Here is a 21,423-nt window from a genome sequence, read left to right as displayed (position 1 = left end):
ATCTAAAACTCCAATTCTCAGTTTTTTAAGTTATATGTTTAATATAAAATACATGTACTTAGAAATATAAAATTACCTTAATAAGAAGATCTAGAGCCGGAATTTTACATTTAGCAGCTTTATCTTTTGTGTAAACACTGGTACAAGTATTCTAGGTTTAGAAGGAAACAAACCAAAACCATCAATAAGACAGAAAAATTAAGACTTAACAATAGCCAAAACTACATCTCTGAGAGGAGCAATACCAATATATGACATTACACAATATTTAGCTGTTAAAACTACAACATTAGAGTATATAAATATATAGATCAAAAATTACTGAAAACATTGATACAATATGCTATGGTAATAATACCAACAATAACCATAAAAACATAAAGTAAATGGAGACCTCAGCAGGATTAAAAAAAGTTACTCCTCCTTATATACTTCCCATAGCACTTGTTACCACATATCAAGAAAAAAAGAACAAAGAATAAACAAGGTAAGTGAAGCAATTCAGAGAAGAGCGGCTGGGACTCGACAGCAGACAGTACAGTGTAAGGAAACAAGCAGGCGCTCTGGAAGGAGGCAACCTGGCTCCAAAATCTGGGTGAGTTTCTTAACTTCTAAGTCTCATTTGTAAGCAAGAGAAATTAAGAATATCTACCTCACAGAAGAGTTCTGGTAAAAATTAAATAAGATAAACTGTACATTAAAGAACTTTGTATACTATGAAGCACTCTAGAAATGCTAGTTACTCCTACCATTGAAACAGTTTTCTAGAATGTTAAGATTCCAATCAAGAAAGACTAGAAGTCAAAAGAGAATGAAATCAAAACCTATTAAAAAAAAGACTGATGATCAGTAAAATATTTTATATATTAGAGCTAGTTATAATTTATAAAATACTACTTATAAATTACCTCAGGTTGAATACATATTCTTCATCCACTCTTAGCATCCAAGAACTAGAGGCGAAGTCAGGACCAGTATAAACAACTTACCTTGAGATATGGCCCTTGTTGGAAGTATAAATAAGTCTGAGAAGGAATGACTTAAATTATGATTACTAGTTCCATAGTAAATTACGAGGAAACCTAGGGAAGGCAGGTCAGAAGAAAATGGGTGGCACCAGAGAGGCGAACTTTTCAGGCTATTGACCAAGAGAACATATGAACTACAGGATATATGAATCTTACCCATTGGGAGAATTCTTTAAAGTTGTTTTTTCAAGTGTTCTGAAATCTCCCCGCAACTCAAAAAATCCAATTTATGATTTTTTATAAAACTCATTATCTATTCTATTTGCAAAAAGTTATGAAAATAGTTTCTGACAAAGGCCTTAGCTTCTTAAATCAATAAAAAAGGAAAAGGGGGCTAGCCCCGTGGCCTGGTGGTTAAGTTCGGCACACTCCGCTTAGGCAGCCCGGGTTCACGGGTTCGGATCCTGGGCTTGGACCTACACCACTAGTCCGTCAGCCACGCTGTGGTGGCAAGCCACATACAAAGTAGAGGAAGACCGGCACAGATGTTAGCTCAGAGCAAATCTTCCTCAGCAAAAAAAAAAAAGAACAGCCCACTTCACTTCCAACACAATCAAGCAGAAATCAGTAAACTCCCCAACAACAAAAGCAGAAATAAAATAAAAATTCAAGTTTAACTTACACCATAAGTTAAAATGGATACTGGTATATAATGAGGTATGTTTTTTCCTCCTTACCTTAATATCAAGAGAATAAGGTGTGATCTTCTGGCCAATTTTTTCTAAGAAAATACATAAAAATTTTAAGACCTCTTCTCTACAATCACGAAACTATAAAAAAACAAATACACATTATAGTAAATATAGGTATAAGAGTCACGGCAACATAAAGGAATATACGAGAAGAGCAAAATGAAAACTTTCAACTTACTTCGTCAATGTTAAGTGATTTCCGAACAAATACAAGTAAACCGAAATCTTTGGAAAAAACTAAGGAAGTCTGTAATGCTGGAACAAAAAGAAAAAAAAGTAATGTAAGAGAGCTGCTAACAAGCACTCCATAACCCACGATGAGGGGCTGCACGTTTCTCCCTTCAGCCTTATGGGTGATAAAACACTAACCTAAAGCTGCTGTATTTAGAAAAGGAAAACAGGAAACTCGATGATGTTCCATAGGCATGTGGTAGGCAGAATAATGGCCCCAAAGATGCCTGAACCGCAATCCCTAGTGTCACACCTGTGAACATGCTAACTTCACATGGCAAAAGGAAATTAAGGTTGCAAATGGAATTAAAGTTGCTAATCAACTGACTGACTTTAAAAGGAGGAGATTATCTTGGATTATCCGGTGGGCCCAATGTAATCACACGGGCCCTTACAAGTGGAGGAAGGAGGAATAAGAGAGATGGGATACGGGAGAGCAGGAGAGAGTCCAAGCATGAGTCACTTGACCCACTGCTGCCAGCTTTGAAGATGGAGGAAGGGAGCCATGATCGAAGAAATATGGGTGGCTTCTAGAAGCAAAGAACGTCAGCAAGGAAAAGGGAACTTCAGTCCTGTAACTGAAGGAACTGAATTTTGCTGACAACTTGAAAGAAAAAGGAAATGAATTCTCCCCCAAAGCCTTCTGAAAGGAAAGTGGCCCTGCCTGATACCTTGGTTTTAGCTTGCTGAAACCCTGTGTTGGGCTTCTGACTACAGAACTGTAAGATTAACAAACCTGTATTGCTTCAAACCACTAAACTGTAGTATTTGTTACAGCAGCAATAGAAAACTAAATACACTCCTCCATAATCTCTCAAGTGAAAAAACACTGAATCTTCCGAGTAAACACGAAACTGCTTTATAAACAAGTTATTAAAGGAAAAGAAAGGAATTCTAACTTAGAAACTCTGAGACCAGAAGGCCTTTACACCAAGTCAGTTTCTTCATCTTTTTCCCCATTAATATATCCCTGACAATATATAGGTGCTATGTAGCATCTTGTTTAAGGTATTTACATTATTTCTCCACTCTATTTAGCAATCACCACGTAAAAAGAAAATCGCACCTATCTTTTAAAACAACACACAATGGAGCAGGTCTGCATATTTGCGCTTTTAAAAAGGAATATCAGAGTTTTCACGCAATGATATATTTTAAAAGTGCTAAAAACAGGCATGTTTACTACAAAGGGAAAAAAGTTTTCATCTAGGCATTGCTAAAAGGTTAAAAGAACAGCATGACTTTCCAGTTATATTTCTGCAATGCTTCTCAAAAGTAGGAACAGCAAACACAACGGTTTGGAAAAATTTTAGGGGAGATTAAGGGGAAAGTAAATACTTCCCCCTTATTATCTCTCCCCACTTTGTATGGCAATGACTGCCAAACTTACGGCATTTTCACCAACTTTGGTTTCAAAATATCTTTCCTCTGCTGTTAAGAAAAAAAATAGTGTGACAAATCCCTTTTTAAACACATCCACAGAAATTCCGAGGACGCAGAATCAAACGGCTGGACTTCAAGCTACTGTTAACTAGACCCAGGGCGGGAGGAACGCCGGCCTCACTCCGGCAGCCCTCCGGCACGCCGCGGCGCGCGGCCCGCGGGACGGTACGCACCCAGCACCGCGGGGCGGGTGCTCAACACGCACTCCTGCCCCAGGCCCCGGATCAGATGGTAACTGGCCATCGCGGCGCTGCAGCGGTCCGCGGCGGACAAGGACTCCTGCAACTGCATCAAAAAGCCCTGCACGCCAGAGCCTGAGTCCGCCATGACGCCCAGCCCGCGCGGGCCCAGAGGCTCCGTGCGGCAGAAGGCGGGGCTCGCAATAAGGAAAAGGGAGCTTCCGGGGCGGCGCTCGCAGTGCGGAGGGCGGAACTTCCGGGGCGGGGCGGGAGCGGCAGGACCTTCCACGAGGCGCTCCCGGGGGGGGGTCTCCCTCGTAGGAACAGCTGCTCTGCCGTAAATTAAGAGATCGGCAGGGTTAAGAATGTGTTGCGCACGATACACTTAGCATGCATGCATCGAAGCTTTGGGAGAAACAGGAATCTAACGGTTTGACCTTCGGAAATAGATGGGGAGCATAGTTGGTGAATTGGAGTTGACTAAATACCAGAGGCAGTAAAAGACAAGCGAGGGTCTTGGGGGAAGATCTACAAGTTTCTTTCTTGATAAAGGGTGAAAATGCATTTGGAATGTCTTTAGACATGAAAATGCTTAGGGATAAAGAAGTATATTCTCCTTGGCCAACGCTCCAGCGAGGATCAACCCCCCCGGTGAACATGGTCTGGTCGGACTCCCCGGATTTCCCGCGAAACCGCGGTCCGGCAGGGGGTCAGACCACCTGACCGGAGGGGCCCCCGAGCGAGGCCTGCGTCTGCCGTCCGCGGGGCGCCAGAGCAGGCCGTTCGGTTCCCCCCTGTCGATGCGCAGTGGCGCCTCCCGGAGGCGGAGCCGTGCGACAGCGCTGCTGTGATTAGCGGGGAGCCGCGAGCGCGCTGACGTCGTTGCTGCCGGCGCGAAACCTTGGCCCGCCTGGTGCGTCCGGGAGCGCGAACGCCCCCAGTGACTTTCGGAGCTCCGCGCCGAGCCGCCGCTGTCCCCGGTAAGCGCGCCGACGGGGAGGGCGCGGCGCGAGCCCTGCGTGGGGGTGCTGTGCGCGAGGCGGGGGCAGCCGGGCCGGCGCGGCGCGAGCCTGTCCTCCTTGTCGCGCAGGTACCCGAGTAGCATGTCGTCCCCGGCGTCGACCCCGAGCCGCCGCGGCAGCCGGCGCGGGCGGGCCACCCCCGCGCAGATGCGTAAGTCTCTTCGCAAGTCCGTCCCCAGCCCCACCCCCTGCTTTCGCATGTCTCCAGCCTTTTCCCGCCGCCGCTGAGAGATCGAGGCCGTGCGCGAGGCCCTGCGGATGTCCGGCCCGGGCGGCGCTTCCAAGTCCCGGAGGGAGGAGGACATGTCGTGCGGCCGCGAGCCTGCGCTCGGGCTCTGCCAGCGCCGGTGCGCGCAGATCTTCCTTGGAAGGCGGCCGCGTCGGACGCGCGTTTACACCCTAACTCTAACCCTTGCCGGGCTATTGCGAAATTTTGACTGGTTGAACGCGTCCGTGTCCTAGTGCCCCCGTTCTGTGTCGTTTGTATTTGTTAAGTAATGAATCAAACCGTCGCAAGAGACAGAAAAATCTAGGAAGACCCAACATGAGCATTGATGGCCATCTTTCTGTTTTGTCTGCCACAAGCTCCAAGCGACGATACCAGGTCATCTCCATCTCAAAGACGTCGAGGGGAAGATTCCACCTCTACAGGAGAGCTGCAGCCGATGCCCACCTCCCCTGGAGCCGACCTGCAGAGCCCGGCCGCGCAGGATACACTGTTTTCCAGCCCTCCTCAGATGCATTCTTCAAGTGTGTTTCTGAACTTCTATGTTCGACTGTGGTCAATATACCCACAATGCTTCAGCTGGTTAGATTTGCTAACGGTTAGCTAACTAACCCTGTGCATGAGCTAATATGTTCACCAAAAGAATGCAGAGATAGTACATGTTAGAGCTTAGTGGGCGAAAAAAGAAACTTTTGGTGCTTTTTTATAGGACATTTAATAGTCCTCAGAGTCTTCATCACCACAAGTTACAATAAACCTTTGGCTTGCTGTTGCGTGTAGATGACTTACATCAACCTATGACGTGCTATAGTTCTGAGTTTTATATGCTACCAGAATTTCATTGTAAATTTTCTAATTTTATTTTTATAGCTATTCCTCTTGATTTTGATGTTAGTTCACCACTGACATATGGCACTCCCAGCTCTCGTGTAGAGGGAACCCCGAGGAGTGGTGTTAGGGGCACACCTCTGAGGCAGAGGCCTGACCTGGGGTCTGCACGGAAGGGCCTGCAGGTGGATTTGCAGTCCGATGGGGTGAGTACACAGTACAGTCTTTTGATAGGATCATGTTGGGAACATGAAACAGGTAATTCTCCATTAACGTGATTCTGTCATATTTTTCTGTGTAGCCAGCAACAGAAGATATCATGGCAAGTGAGCAGTCTCTAGGGCAAAAACTTGTGATTTGGGGGACAGATGTAAATGTGGCAACGTGCAAAGAGAATTTTCAGGTGAGCTATATGTGTTAAAATTCGTACTCTTAGGGCTCTGAAAATGCTGGAAGAAAGTGTTTATAACTTATATCTATATAGTCATAATACTTAGTAGGTTTTTAGGTGTCTTAGAATTGTTGATTTTTTTTAGTTTTTGAGAAGAAAAAAACATTATTTATATCTGTTTACAAATAGTGACATACTCATAACTTTTTGTATTTTGAATAGTTGTTTATTCCTAAATGCATTAAGCTTAACGTTTTTCTCTCCACATCAAGAGATTTCTTCAGCGTTTTATTGACCCTCTGGCTAAAGAAGAAGAAAACATTGGCGTAGATGTTACTGAACCTCTGTATATGCAACGACTTGAGGAGGTAATCAGACATTCTTATTTGCACCTTCAAATTATGTATTATAAAACAAAATTAGAGTATAACTTGTTTATTTTATTTTACAGATTAATGTTATTGGGGAGCCATTTTTAAATGTAAACTGTGAACACATAAAATCATTTGACAAAAGTCTGTACAGACAGCTCATCTGTTACCCACAGGTAAGAATTTTGCTTTGACTGTGATGAATTACAGTAAACATCTAGAACATCAGGAGGGTTTCTAGATAGCAGAATTCCCTTGGTGGTGACAGAGGGAATATGTCTCCAAAGCACAGGAACTTCTTTGGAAAACCATGTTTCATCTCCTTTAAGATGAACATTTTTTCATACTTGAACATTTCTGAAATTGGGTTTTGTATTACTGTCAACAGCATGTCACAGTTTAATTGGCAGTGTTTCTTAATAGTGTATAAAATACTGATGAATCTTAGAATTGGTAGCTTTTTGGGTTTGATGAAGTAAATTATCATAAGTGGAAATATGTTATAAATGCATTATGTATTTCTACCATCTCTAACAGAACATATTAACTATATTGTCTTTTTCTTCTAGGCTTAAGGTCAGGTTTTATTAATGAAGTATCAGCTATATTGATTTTAGCTCTAGGCTTTGAAGGCACGCAGACTTGGTTTTAAATCTTGATTTTGCTGCTTAATAGCTGTGTAACCTTGGTCAAGTTTCTTAGCCTCCAGAGGCTGTTTCTTCATCTGCAAAATGGGGAACAAAAGTTACCAAATTTGAAGAAGATAATTATGATTTAATCTATTTTGTTATCATTTTATTATGGAGAAAACGTAAAACATGAAAGTATGAGCTCCAAATTCTTTCTGTTACTAATTGAAAGCCTAAAGTGTGCCAGTACATTGCAAAGGTACTTGCATATATATGCTCACATTTTAACCCAAATGAGAACGTGCAAAGATAAGATAGTTGAGTGTGCCCAGGGTTTGTAAATGGCGTGTGTGTGATTATATAAGATAATGCTTTTGGATTATGTGTTTTTGCTTTACTTTGCCAGTATGAAATGCTTTATTTCTTGTATGTAATCCTAAGATAGGAATACAAACACAGTTTGGCATACTTGTATTCATTTTTACAGGAAGTTATTCCAACTTTTGACATGGCTGTCAATGAGATCTTCTTTGATCGTTACCCTGACTCGATCTTAGAACATCAGATTCAAGTAAGACCATTCAACGCATTGAAGACTAAGAATATGAGAAACCTGAATCCAGAAGGTGATATTTTTAATAGCAGAAAAATACTTTGCATGAAAATAAACAAAACCTTATTTCATCAAGGAACTTTAAAAGAATTGGTGGTGATAGTGGTGATGATGGAATATAAATCAAGGAAATAATAGCAGATTCAATTATCCTATATGCATATGAACCCAGCATACTTTTTTTTTTTGACTTAAATTATAAAAGATGTTGTAACTATTGAAAATTCTCTATCTTAAGTTGAACTTAACCAAATATAATAATTTTACAGTTATTTTGTTAGGTAGGTGCTTTCTCAGAATCACTGTAGAAAATAAGTACAAAATATGATTCCTGCTCTAGAGCTCAAGAAAGAAATCTAGTTTGGAAAGTAAATAAAAGAAAAGGTAAATAACAGAAGAATAGTGCAAGAGATGTGTCTCAGCCCAGGGAGAGAAGGAGAGCACTGTGCCAAGTGGGAAGAGTCCATGGTAGAAGGAAAATTTGGATCACAGTAAGGATTTAGAAAGCAGACATGAAGGAATTCACTCTGAACAGAAGAAAGAAGGAATACAGCAGAAGCGAAACAGAGCAATATGTGGACAATAAGTAATGGCTGAAGCAGGGTGTTTGGGAGGTAATGTTTACATGGGGGCTGGTAAGCCTAGGTCCTGAAGCGCTTTGATTTCTAACTTAATCTAGGTTTTTATTCCAAAGTCAGTAGGGAGCCATTGATACTTTTTGAGGAGACAGATTTTGCCATTCTTGAGAAGTTGGCGGTATGTCTAGTGTGGAAGGTATGTTGAAGTTCAGTTAGGAGACTTCAGCGGTAGCTCAGATATGGGGCAGCAGTATCCTGAGCTGGACAGTGGCCATAAGAGTGAGAATACAGGACAGACATGATGTTTGCCATATATGAAGATTGAGGCATAAAAGCTATTGAGAACTAATAGGTACCTCTCTAGATAAATGTGCAGAAGACACAGATTGCAGTAAAAGAAAATAAGACAGCCAATAAATGTGAGTAAGTGTTGGACTTCACTGTTTATTAAAGAAGTGGAATTTTTTTTTCTCCTGTGAAATTGGCTCCTGGCATCATCTCTGGGAGGGAGTTCTGGTGGGGACACTGGAGGAGGTATAGGAGAGCTGTAAGTTTTCAGAGGCAGAGCATCGTTACAGAAGGAATTCCAGGGTGAGACGGGCGATTACAAATTGCGAGGTACTCAACTGATTTCAGAAGTTTTTAACTTTTGCATTATTTATGTAACTTATTACAAAAGTTACATTTTAAAGTAAAAGAAGGCTTGGTGGGTAGAGAAGCAAGGAAGATGTGTAAGTAGGTAAAAGGACAGGATCAAGTTGTGAAGGCCTTGTGAATCAGCAGTCAGTGCTGGGGTGGGGTGACCTGCCCGGCCAACAGTGGCTAACTACAGGCCATGTTTTGTTGACTACAAAGAACAGTGTAACTTGTTTGGAACCAGCAGTGGACATCAGTTGGGGAAAACATTGTCTCTCAGGGAAGGTCCAAATCATGGAGGAACCATGAGAAGAGTGAAAAACAGTCTATCCGGGGGCTTTCTCATGTAGATACTGGCTGAGTTATGTAATGCTTCTTCTCTGCCAAGTGTTTTTTTTATTAGGCTTGCTGTCTACTGACCCATTTAATCCTCTAACAACCCTGTGAGGTATGTACTGCCATTGCTCCCATTTTGCAGATGAGGCACAGGGAGGCTGAGTGTGTCTCCAAGGTCACACAGGTACTCAGTCCAGGCCATCTGGTGCTAGAGCCCGTGCTTGTCACAGACACTAGGACAGCAAGACTTCCATGTGGCACAGTGAGTGAGGAGGAACGCCATGGGACAAAATAGGTGAAAGTAGAGACTTGATCTGAAACCAGAAAATGGAGGCGAACTGGAGGCAGATGAGAAGGGAGGTGGTGGGTACCTGTTGGATAGGAGGCCCTAAGGAAGAAACGGCCAGAGGTCCATCAGAGTTGAGAGGAAGGCAAACTGGACACAGGAAGGGCATCCTAGGCCAGACCTGAGGGTTCCCAATGAGATGTTCATGCCCTGGCCACAGTGCCTTCGTGTGACCGCAGTCATCCCCAGGTACTGCTGCACCTTTGGGTGAGATTCTTTTGGGCTTGATGCCAGGAGTTCAGCTTGGGAAGTGACCACATCTGGCTGGGCTATGGGCAGTGGCTAATGGAGAAGCTGATCTCTCTCGCCCCTTGCAGACATCGATCAGCTGATCGCCATCAGTGGCATGGTAATCAGGACGTCCCAGCTGATTCCAGAGATGCAGGAAGCCTTCTTCCAATGCCAGGTGTGCGCCCACACAGTGCGGGTGGAGATGGACCGTGGCCGCATCGCTGAGCCCTGCGTCTGTGAGCGCTGCCACACCACTCACAGCATGGCGCTGATCCATAACCGCTCCGTGTTCTCCGACAAGCAGATGGTGCGTGGCCTCCTGGGGCACTGGGTGGCCACCCCTTTGGCGTGTTGATTTTGTTCTGCCTCTCTGGAGCCTCAGGAAGCCAAATTTAACTTGTCCACTCTCCAGGTCCTAACACCTTGCTTCCTGAGCGGCATTCAGCTCCTTCCTTCCCTCTCTGTAGGTTTTGTCCGACGATTGCAGCCTGATGCCTGGAGCGCTCTGAGGCTCGAGCTTTGGGGCGTCAGTGTCCCTGTTTTATTGCTGCGAGCACCAGGTCATTATTTGTAGTCAGCATTCTCATGGCCTATAATACTTCATAACAAGAGAAAGAATGTGTTCTTCCACTATAAACATTTTAAGTTTAATGTCATTTGTAAGTTAACAGATCAAATTAGCCTACTCTGACATTAAATCAAAGTTAACGTGAGATGCTTCTGTGGGAAACATTTAAAATTGTATGACTTTTTTTAGTGTGTCAGATAAGAGTATATAAAACATTTGAGATCAGTAAAAATTATTTGGTTTAATTCTGTCATTTTGCAGCTGTTCCACTGGTAATAAATGGGTTGAGAAATTTTTCTAAAGTTTCTCTCACAAATTTTATTATATAGGAAGTTTGGACTTTCACCTCTTTAATCATGAAAATTTGAAGCTGAAGTTATTAAAATGATGTAGAAATAAGTGGGGAAGGGCAGAAAATCATTTATTTACTATGATTATAGTGGTGTAAAAGTATGCACAAGGTCTTGTTTTTTCGTTTTGTTACAGCTTAAGCAATTTTTTTAATCTTAAGTAGAGAAAATGTGTTGAAAATACTACAAAAGGTAATTTCTCTTATTGGAAGTCCATAAGAAAAATACTAGCAAATGTGAAAAAAGTGTTGAACTTTATTGTTAACCAAAGAATTGAAAATTAAGTTAAGATATAAGTTTTCATGTAACATTGGTATAAATTGCTGGAGTAAGTGTGCATCAGCCCACGCCACCATGGTGCTGAGAGCTAGAGATACAAAGGTGGAAGCCCTGCCCCCAAGGACCTTGTGGTGGAGTAGTCTTAGGATGCTTCAAAGACTCCCAAACTGACTTAGAATAAAACCTAGCGTCTTAGGTTAGCTTCCAAGCCCACATGGCTCAACATACCCACAACATGCCTTTGTGTATCTACAGACCTCACTGACGTTGTCTCTACCACTCCCTTATTCTCGGCTCCTCAGTCAAGCACAAGCCTGCCTCAGGACCTCTGTACTTGCTATTCTTCCCGTGGAGAACACGTGGCTTCCTCCCCACACCCTTAGGCCTCTGCCCGGAGGCCACCTGATTTGAGACAGGCCTTCCCTAAGCTTTCTGGCATCTCCTGCACCCCCGCCGTCTCTGCTCCTCACCCTGTTTTCTCCTCCTGTCAGTTGCATTTGTCACTGTCAGATCTGTGCTCCCTTGTGTGTATGTGTATCGTCTGTCCCCGCTCGCCTCTGTGAGGGGCAAGACTTCATTCACCGCTGAGTCCCCAGCACCTGGAACGGTTTCTGGCACGTGAGTCGATAGAATCAGGTAACAGGCTAGTATTTGTGAAGTGCACACAGTGACTAGAAGAAATGGACAGAACTGCTTCACCGTAAGCCTGAAAAGTGTGTGTTTCTCCACCTAGGAAATCCACTGGAAATAACTTCTAAAAAATGTAGTTAGAATTGTAGGCCAACATTTATGCACAGAGATATCCACTAAAACCTTAAAATGGCAGAAAACAGTCACCTGAATCGCTGCCCCGTCTCCTGAAAGAGGGGAATGCTTAAATAAACATCCTTACATTTGTGTGTTTTAAACAAATTTTGATGTAAATGTGCATTTTTAAAAACTTAACTGTCTGGAGATTGAAACGAAGAATGGTGTTTTAAAGAGGAGTAAAGATGCTGGGCTTCAGAAACGGTCGCCTGCAAGTGGCGCCGAGACTTGCACGTCTTGTCTCCGTCGTGCTTGCTTCACACCTGAGCTTTCTGTGTTCACGGCTCTCCTTTCAGATCAAACTTCAGGAGTCTCCTGAAGACATGCCTGCAGGGCAGACGCCTCACACTGTCATCCTGTTTGCTCACAACGACCTTGTCGACAAGGTCCAGCCTGGAGACAGAGTGAACGTTACAGGTAAGAGTGTAGGTTGTATGAAGGCGATAAGTCTGTTTTCCTTCCGTGACACTTTTGAGTCAATCCTCTGACTTGGTCATGGATTTGCTGGATTCGTGGGGCTCGGTCCTGCCTCCACCTGTGCTTCAGGTCTTGCGAAGATGGGATGTGTGCTTTAATCACCACCTCTTTAATCTGGCAGGATAGCACCTTTCAATGCCTCGTCTTTGTGGTCACTTGCTTCTTGCCATCTCAGGTGTCCCAGAACCATGTGTTTATCTGTCTTGATAGTGTTAGTATCTTGGGAAAACAGCTACAGGCAAGGCTGGTATTGCTAAAATCTGAGCTATGCCAGCCGCTCCAGGAAGTATCACTCACCAACTCTAGAATTTTAAGTGGTTTTCTACTTATTTCCCAAATGGACAGCTAAGGGTTAAAATTTATTTATTACAGACAAGAATGGGTCAGCGTCCCTTGTTTCTGTGCTAGGAGTTGTATTAGGGTATTTTTAGAGCTGAGGACGCTGAAATTCAGAGAAGTGACGTCACTGGAGCTAAGATTCTGCAGTAAATTGAGGCGCCAGGACTCGGATCCTCCTCTTCCTGCTAGTGGGGTGCTCTTCCTGCTGCACCGCACAAATGTGCCAGTCTGTCTTTTGGTGCTTCGGAGCAGCGCAGGCACCTGGTTTCTCGAGGGGGGTGTGTTGTTGATGGCAGGCGTAGTTCTGAACTGAGGGCAGTGTGGGGATTGAGTCCGGGGGTGGCTGAGGCTCCTGGGGTCGTCCGTCTGTTCTGCTCAAGGAGTCAGGACTCAGCCTGTGTCTTCCCCAGGAGGAAGTCCAGCGGTTGTCAGGAGCAATCTTAAGTTATAAAAGTAAGTGTAGTAGTTAAAAGTTTGAAAGAATGTGTCGTCTCTCCTGAAGAGATGTGCGATCCCAGTTCTGCCACCCTGCTGTTCTGATAAAATATTTAATCCACTGTTTTAATTTCCTTAACTGCAAAGTGGAATTAGTGGGATGATACATGTGAAAGTATTTGTCAGGGGTGGGGGCCCTGTGGAAAATGCCGTACAGATGTGAAACAAGTATTGTCAGTGCTGTTCTGTGAAGATGAACCGTTGCAGGGACCAATAAAGATAACTAAGCCACTTTAAACATAGTAAACATAACCATCCACCCCTGATCTGTCTTGGCATGAAGAATAGTGTGTTCTAAGAATGTTATATATAAACTGGTTTTTATGTTTTACAAAAGAATTACATTGACCTGTTAGGTAAACAAAAAGACAGTGACCTGTGGCGGCATGTGGTGAAAGCTGTGAGAGAGAGATTGGGTATTTTCTCCTCAGAAAGCAGGAGGAAACTGAATTGTCCTGGAGTTCAAGGGTTCTAGTTGGAAATTCAAAAAAGATAACCATCGGCCTTATCAGTTTGGGAACCTTTTCTTCTTGGAGAATGGATGAGTTAGTATGATTGAAGAGTTGGTTGTTTATCTACTTCTTTTAATGTTCTTAAATTATTTTCTTTAGAAAGCAGGGTAAGGCACAACCCTTCACCTAGAAACACCTCCTGTTATTAACAAAGTAGAGTCATTTTTTCTTCACCATATCTTCACCATTGACTCACTAAACTGTCTTACTGTCTGTGAAATAATTTGTGAGTGATTTTTAAAAGATTTGAGTTTTTAGAATTTCCTTTTTTTCCAGTTTTTTGATACAGGATTTTAGTATTTTGTTCCAGTCAAATAATTGCTAGGCAGATTCTGTATACTCAGCTTAAGGGAATTGAAAATACTGTTTCAAAATACTGTTCATTGAACACAGCCATAGAGCCAGACATTGTGCTAGAAGCAAAGTAATTTCATTTAAACCTCGGAATGGTGATATATGGTGTGGTGATGCTCATATAGGTGTCCAGGGTTGCAGAGCTAACAAGTGGTCACAGATGGACACGTTTTTAGGTCTGCCTTTTTCAGAAACCTGTGTTCTTTCCAACTTGCCCTGCTGGCTTCGGCAGGGAGCTTTGCAGTGTAGGCCTGAGTCCTAGGCCTGGGAGGGCCAAGAAGGCAATGTGCTTGGGAGCTCCCCCCATCATTACTAGCCCTCAGCCCTCAGCTCTCAGCGTTGTGTGTTGTCTGCATTGGTTTCCTGAGCCCGTTAGTGGAAGGTAAAAGGATGTTTCATGGTTGTGCCCTCAGGCATCTATCGGGCTGTTCCTATTCGGGTCAATCCAAGAGTGAGTAATGTGAAGTCTGTCTACAAAACCCACATTGATGTCATTCATTATCGGAAAACTGATGCAAAACGTCTGCATGGCCTTGATGAAGAAGCAGAGCAGAAGCTTTTCTCAGAGAAGCGTGTGGAACTGCTTAAGGAACTTTCCAGAAAACCAGACATTTATGAAAGACTTGCTTCAGCCTTAGCTCCAAGCATTTATGAACATGAGGATATAAAGAAGGTAACGCTGAAATTTTAACTTGGGGTTGGTATTTATAGTTCTTTGGGATCAAATAGTATAAGCATCCATACCCCCCACCCCCCCAAAAAGGATAAGAACTGTTGCCTGTCTGGCCGAGCAAGGTGCTCGCAACCTAACTTGCTTAGTAATTGAGGAGAATCACAGCTTCGTTGTCCATTTCTTTATCTCTACACCAAATTTATATGTTTCTAAATGTAAGAAAAGCCATACAGGGTCAGAATAGGGATTTACACGGCCACCATTCTGGCATAATGGTGTGTGCTTATGTGCAAATTAGTTAATGATAACTTAAAGCACTGTCACATACATTTTTAATACCTTCCTTTAATTTCTTAATTGTAATTCTGCAACCATGGAGTAGAAAAACACCTCTAATGTTTAAAGTGTATCTCAGTTACTGTATGGTAAATGAGTGTTTAGACATGTTCGTTTGTTTAGGGAATCTTGCTTCAGCTCTTTGGCGGAACAAGGAAAGATTTTAGTCACACAGGAAGGGGCAAGTTTCGTGCTGAGATCAACATCCTGCTGTGTGGTGACCCTGGGACCAGTAAGTCCCAGCTGCTGCAGTACGTTTACAGCCTGGTGCCCCGGGGCCAGTACACGTCTGGGAAGGGCTCCAGTGCAGTTGGCCTCACCGCGTACGTCATGAAAGACCCTGAGACAAGGCAGCTTGTCCTGCAGACTGGTGCCCTTGTCCTCAGTGACAATGGCATCTGCTGCATTGACGAGTTTGACAAGATGAATGAAAGTACAAGATCAGTACTGCATGAAGTCATGGAACAGCAGACTCTTTCCATTGCAAAGGTGAGTGACATTCTCCATTCATAAACACACGTTCAGAACATGTAGAGACTCGAAATAAAGCATCTGTGAAACTGTCCGGTGTAACCTTGGTTCTAACTTGGGGAAACTGGTAAATACTTTTCCTATTAGATTTCAGGTAAATCTCTTTGAGTATTTTCTACAGGATCCTCTTTCATCTTTTGCTCTGCTTAACCCACTAATGTATGGTTTTTGTAGAACTTGAGTTTGCCTACATCTCATGCGAGGGGTTTAGTTTCTGAGAAGGATGCAGTTATAGCATACATGTATCTAAAACTTAGTCCTTGGCTTGAATCCAGGGACAGGGTGTTGTCCCAAGTGGAACCACTGAATCACCTTGATACGGTGACGTGGCTTTTGGTGGCAGTGGAGACGTGGCAGAGGGCTTGTTAGGAGAAGATGGCTCACACGCTTCCTGCTACCATCAGGGTGAGGCTCCTAATGGCACTGTTTTCTCTGATAGGCTGGGATTATTTGTCAGCTCAATGCACGCACCTCTATCCTGGCAGCAGCAAATCCTATCGAGTCTCAATGGAATCCTAAAAAAACTACCATTGAAAATATCCAGCTTCCTCACACGTTACTATCAAGGTATAAAAACATATTTTTATAAAACTGGTGTTCTTTGCTCATTTGTAGAATTTTCAGGGTGAGGTTAAGAAAAGGAAATACTAATATTCAACGGGTGCCAATATCACAAAGTCTTCACTCTAATGGGAAAGTTTTCAAATTTGGTTTGTTGAGGGTTTTCATGGCAAGGCCCATGTGTCTCTCCACTCAGCTGTGGGTAGCCCCGTAACATTTATTTGTCTTTTCCAGCAGTTAGGACATTTCACGTTGACATCCTTTTCAGAAGCCTGTCACTCACTCCTCTTACCTCAGTCTTAAGGCCACTACAGAGGATCAACAAAGTGTGGAGAACAGTTTCACACTGTAGTTACGGTTCTGAAAAATTAAATTTGTTAAAGCGGAGTCATATAATCCTTACTTTTTCTCAACTCACTACTCCAAATATTGATGTGTTTCATAAATGGGTTTTAAATTTTAATTACTTGATTTTTTTTTTTTTCCAAATAGTTCTTTTTTCCCAAAATGATTGAGTGTATTTTCATTCAAATCTTCCAGTCTTCAAAATTATTATAATGTTTTCCTCAGGGGAATCTTACGTTGACTCAGCTGTTTGGTGACTAGCTGTTTCCTGGGCAGACCTAAGGGCCAGGAAAGCGGGTGCCTGTTGGGGACAGAGCAGGGTGAACTGGATTGATCTGAGGCTCTTTAGGCAGCCTGGACAGGAGACACTTCCTCCCCTTCTGCGGCCCTGACTAAACGCACGTTCACTGTACGTGCCTGGGTGACTGGAGCGCAATTTTTAAATTAGGTTTGTAGGTGTGTTGGTGTGCCAACTAGGAAAACTATGTTTTCACAATATTTTCTCAGGTTCGATTTGATATTCCTCATGCTGGACCCTCAGGACGAAGCCTACGACAGACGTCTGGCTCACCACCTTGTTGCTCTCTACTACCAGAGCCAGGAGCAGGTGGAGGAGGAGTTCATGGACATGGCAGTGCTGAAGGACTACATTGCCTACGCTCACAGCACAGTCACGCCTCGGCTGAGCCAGGAAGCCAGCCAGGCTCTCATCGAGGTAATACGTCAGTGTTTAAAGCCTGAAAAGCTGTTTTGCTGAGCCTGTAGCCAAAAGCATAAATGTAACTAGCTGGTCATCACCTTTAAAACATTAATTATTCTGTCAAGAATAACATGCTGTTCTCTATAACTGTTTTTTCTCCTGTGTTGCAAAATTGACTTTCCAAATGTAAAAGGGAAAAAGATTCATTTATATATGTTATACACACTGTTTTTATAGTTAAACACTTGTAAGCACGGTGAATTTAAGATCAGAATACCTAAGTTGAAATATAGGTGATGCTATGTAGTAACTTTGTAACTCTGGACAAGTCATCCAATTTTTCTGAACGTCCATTTGCTTGTTTCTAAAAAGTAAGATGAACGATAAGTAATTTGTGCTCACTTTCAGTATCCTTTTATGTGGGCAGCAGTGCACACTGACACGTTAGATTATTCAAACACTGTGATATTATGAAGGTTCCTGGTGCTTTGATGGGCTTTACATCCTTACTAAGCCCCCAAAGATGCTCAAATGAAAGTTACAGCTGATATGTAATTTTCCATTTGTATCAAATTCTTGAGAGTTTTTCAAAAAGAAATAAAATTATGTCATCTAGATAAGTTTAATACAACTTACCTTTGTAACATTATCTTAGTAAACCTTTGCTGCATGCCTCATTAAGTGAATCCTCAGCAGAGGTGTAAACCAGAGTCAGTACCTCAGCGTCTTTTTCAGATGGGCACCCCCACCTGCCTCTTACCCAGCACACCGTGTCCTCTGAGTGCCAGGCCTCACACAGCTTCTCTGCCCGTTCCCATTCTCCATTCTCCAGAGCCACATCACATAACACCTTGATGAGCTTCGAGGCCCAAGGCTAGATCTGACTTTTAATTCTCCTCCACACCTGCACATGGCAGCCAGGCAGGAGTTCACTTTTCTAATGAAATCCTAACAGTTTACTTCAAAGTTCAACCACAAGACTAAGGTTATTGTTACTGAGGAGTTTTGGGTTTTTTCCTGTGTGTGTACACTAGGCTTATGTAGACATGAGGAAGATTGGTAGTAGCCGAGGAATGGTTTCTGCATACCCTCGACAGCTGGAATCGTTAATTCGTTTAGCGGAAGCCCATGCAAAAGTACGATTTTCAAACAAAGTGGAAGCAATTGACGTTGAAGAGGCCAAACGCCTCCATCGGGAGGCTCTGAAGCAGTCTGCAACTGACCCCCGGACTGGCATTGTGGACATATCTATCCTTACTACAGGTTTGTCATTTGCATTGAACATAAAAGCACATGAAATTTAATATGTAAGTGATTGATATTTCACGTTGAAGCTAACGATTACATCATTTGAAGCAGAGGTTCTTAACCTTTTTTGGATCAGAGCCCCTTTGAGAATCTAATAAAAGTTGTGAGAATAGACACTGACTTCTCCTGAGGAGAATAAACTCTGGCCCAGACAGTGTTGATTCTGATTTCAAGGGAATTCTCTCTCATCCCCTGCTGTCTGGACGCTCATCTTAGCCCATCATAAAGAAGTAATTCATTTCTTAATGAGCAGTGAGTCTACCTACTATACAGATTATGTGGACTGTGTTTCAGGGGAAAATTGCAGCTATTGGCTTATAGAAAATGGGAAACAGCAGAGAACTCAGAACTCATGATTTAAAATGTATTTTGGCATTCAGCCACTGTCCCCTAATCTTTTTTAGCAACACTACTAAGGAAATATTTATGGAAATTTGAAATATTTCACTTCCTTATCCCAGAAATATTTTAATTAATTTTTTTTTAATCAGGAATGAGTGCCACATCTCGTAAACGGAAAGAAGAGTTAGCTGAAGCATTGAAGAAACTTATTTTATCCAAGGGCAAAACACCAGCTCTAAAATACCAGCAACTTTTTGAAGATATTCGGGGACAGTCTGACATAGTAAGTGTTTATATGTATTTTCTTTTTTCCCTTGATACTGCTTTCAAGGTTTTTTCTTATTTTTTCCTTCATTTATTGTTTAATAATGTTTAAGTAATAAATAAATAAGAAAGGTAAGATCACCCATAAACCCATCATCAAGAAATAATCATGAGTAAAATTTTGTTGTACTCCGTTCATGGTTTTTCTGTGTGTATATGTACATAGAAACATAGTCAATTATAGCTACACTGTTTTGTAACTTGCTGTTTCTTTTTAATTAATAATGTACTGTTAATATCATCTGTGGTGGTAGATAGACTTCATAACTTTATTTGTAGTGGTTGGGTAACGTTCTGTTGCATGCATGTTCCATCATTTACTTAGCCCGTTGTTGGACAGGTAGGATGTCTGCAGTTTTTTGCTATTATAAATAGTGTTACAATCGCACATCTTAATTTCATAACTGAAATTTATTATATAAATCCGTTTGGGGGATGAAATGCTCAGGTGCCCTTTTGTGACTAAATAAAGTTGAGTTGTTCAGTGAAAAGAACTCTGTTGGCCAAATCCAGCCCTTCACTTACTTTCATAACACCCCTTCACTTACGTGTCATCTGGGTGACACTGGCACTACGGGGGCAGAGCTGAGGAGTTGCAGCAGACCATTCAGGTACCAAACCTGTGGTATTTACCACCTGGCCCTTCACAGGAAGTGTTTGCCATTCCTAAGTTAGAGCATAAGAAGTGTATACAACCACCAGAAAGGAAAAGCCTCTGGCAGTTCTTTAACATTGAAATCGTCGTATCTCGAACACGTAAGGGAATACCTGTCGTGTGAAATATTTGTTTCCTCCTCTTTCCCAAAGGCGATTACCAAAGATATGTTTGAAGAAGCACTGCGTGCCTTGGCTGATGATGACTTCCTGACAGTAACTGGAAAAACCGTTCGCTTGCTCTGAAGCTCTTGTGAGCAGTGCTGTGTGTCCTGCTGGTCTGCACTTGGATGTTGCACATGCTTGCTCATGTGTATGGGATGCGGGCCAGTCAGCTGCCACCGCTGCCATCTGTGGAAATAGATTCTTCAAGTCATTATTTGGCTCCATAAAAATTTTCTAACCTAGATTCCATTTTCAAAGTGAAGTGTGTGTTTTCATTTCTTTAACATTTTAAGTAACAGTACTGTGCTGGTTTACAAACGTATACAGCAGAGGTTATTTTCTTGAAGTGCCATTTCTTTAGCACCAGGGCTTTTAATCTGTATTTCTATGCAGATAGCAGGATGTCGGTCTTTTCTGGAGTTGGCAGTCTGGGTCTGGGTCATGGGGTTTGTATTGGACTTTCTAATGGCAATCACCCTCATGTTGAGGTTTTTGTAATATGAGCTAAGACTTAGTGACGGCATATCTTTCTGTGTGAAGTAATGAAGGACCATAGCCTTTCTCCCTGTTTCAACTCTCAAGTGTGATTCCTTCTAGAGGCTTGTTCTCAAGGCCACTATAAGATGGAAATGAGTGGTTGGAAATAATTAGCTTAACTTCTACTCCTTTATCCTTATATGTAAAACTTTTTCCTAAATAAATGATAGAATAAGTAATACTTGGTTATCTGACATTATTTTTCATTAAGAAAAAAGCTTTAATGAATATTACAGTCATGGAAATTCTTGATGGTGAGTACTTTGTAAATCATAAAAGAAACTATAATGGATTTCATTTTATTCAAAAATTATTTCAATCCTAGCAGTCATAATTCTTAAAAAACCATCATAGGCTGAAATCTTATTTGGAAGTACTACTATAATAAGTAATCTCTGAAACATTTGTAGGGGATCAGAATTGGCCACCCCAAAATGTGTCTCTGGCATGAGGAGTATTGTGGGTTGGTTATTTTTAAAAACTGCAGACATGGGAGAAGCTCTGAAAAGTAGAAATTACCCCTTGTAAGAAACATTGACATTTGTAAGGGAAATCTCCATTTGTAAAGGTATCTCCCTCTCTACCAGAAAGAAGGGGGGATGATGACCTTATCTCTAGAAACTCTTATCAGTGTGGAAGGCAAAGACTTAAATCTGCATAATAACCTTACTCTTGATGGTGCTTTTCTGGTAATCTCCCGTAGCTGACTCCCCTAACTCCCAACATCCTCTTTTGTCTTCAGCTGAAGATAGTATTTAAGAGGAGAACCTCTGCCATTCTGATGCATTACCCAGTCTTTCCTCGGTCTCTCCCATGTATGCATGTTATAAAGCTTTGTTTCATTTTCTCCTGTTATTCTGTCTCATGTCAATTTAATTCGTATCCCAGCTGGAAGGACCCAGAGTGGGTAGAAGATAGTCTTCCTCCTCTACACGTTTAAGTCATTGTGTGTTAGGCCTTTTTTTATAACTCAGAATCAACATTCA

The 21,423-nt window shown here is 42.3% G+C and overlaps 2 protein-coding genes across 9 annotated transcripts in view; one reads left to right on the top strand and one right to left on the bottom strand.

Annotated features, from left to right (window-relative positions):
* The window catches only part of PRKDC (protein kinase, DNA-activated, catalytic subunit), a 194,384-nt gene extending 190,656 nt beyond the window's left edge, over positions 1 to 3,728 (bottom strand). For 7 of the 8 annotated variants that reach the window (XM_058564533.1, XM_058564542.1, XM_058564534.1 and 4 more), the window contains exons 1-4: positions 3,568 to 3,728; positions 1,899 to 1,975; positions 1,706 to 1,798; positions 77 to 151 (exon numbers count right to left, since the gene is read on the bottom strand). In XM_058564533.1, coding sequence (XP_058420516.1) covers positions 77 to 151; positions 1,706 to 1,798; positions 1,899 to 1,975; positions 3,568 to 3,721 — 399 coding nt within the window. In that variant the 5' untranslated portion in view covers positions 3,722 to 3,728. Of the gene's footprint in view, positions 1 to 76; positions 152 to 1,705; positions 1,799 to 1,898; positions 1,976 to 2,089; positions 3,524 to 3,567 lie in introns of those variants that run through there. The other variant, XM_058564535.1, reaches the window with a different exon arrangement.
* A 757-nt stretch (positions 3,729 to 4,485) lies between these two features.
* MCM4 (minichromosome maintenance complex component 4) lies at positions 4,486 to 20,618 on the top strand. Its single transcript, XM_058564543.1, has 17 exons — positions 4,486 to 4,553; positions 4,664 to 4,746; positions 5,181 to 5,345; positions 5,692 to 5,855; positions 5,951 to 6,052; positions 6,313 to 6,408; positions 6,492 to 6,587; positions 7,528 to 7,666; positions 9,867 to 10,087; positions 12,081 to 12,201; positions 14,375 to 14,634; positions 15,094 to 15,459; positions 15,941 to 16,068; positions 16,915 to 17,122; positions 18,142 to 18,370; positions 18,907 to 19,040; positions 19,889 to 20,618. Exons 2-17 carry the CDS (start codon positions 4,677 to 4,679, stop codon positions 19,979 to 19,981), a joined length of 2,592 nt encoding a protein of 863 aa, XP_058420526.1. The 5' UTR covers positions 4,486 to 4,553; positions 4,664 to 4,676; the 3' UTR covers positions 19,982 to 20,618.
* Positions 20,619 to 21,423: the final 805 nt, after the last annotated feature.

This window comes from Diceros bicornis, chromosome 21, assembly GCF_020826845.1.
Source record: "Diceros bicornis minor isolate mBicDic1 chromosome 21, mDicBic1.mat.cur, whole genome shotgun sequence".
In the NCBI taxonomy this organism is placed as follows: domain Eukaryota; kingdom Metazoa; phylum Chordata; class Mammalia; order Perissodactyla; family Rhinocerotidae; genus Diceros; species Diceros bicornis.
This window is presented reverse-complemented; position numbering and strand designations above follow the sequence as displayed.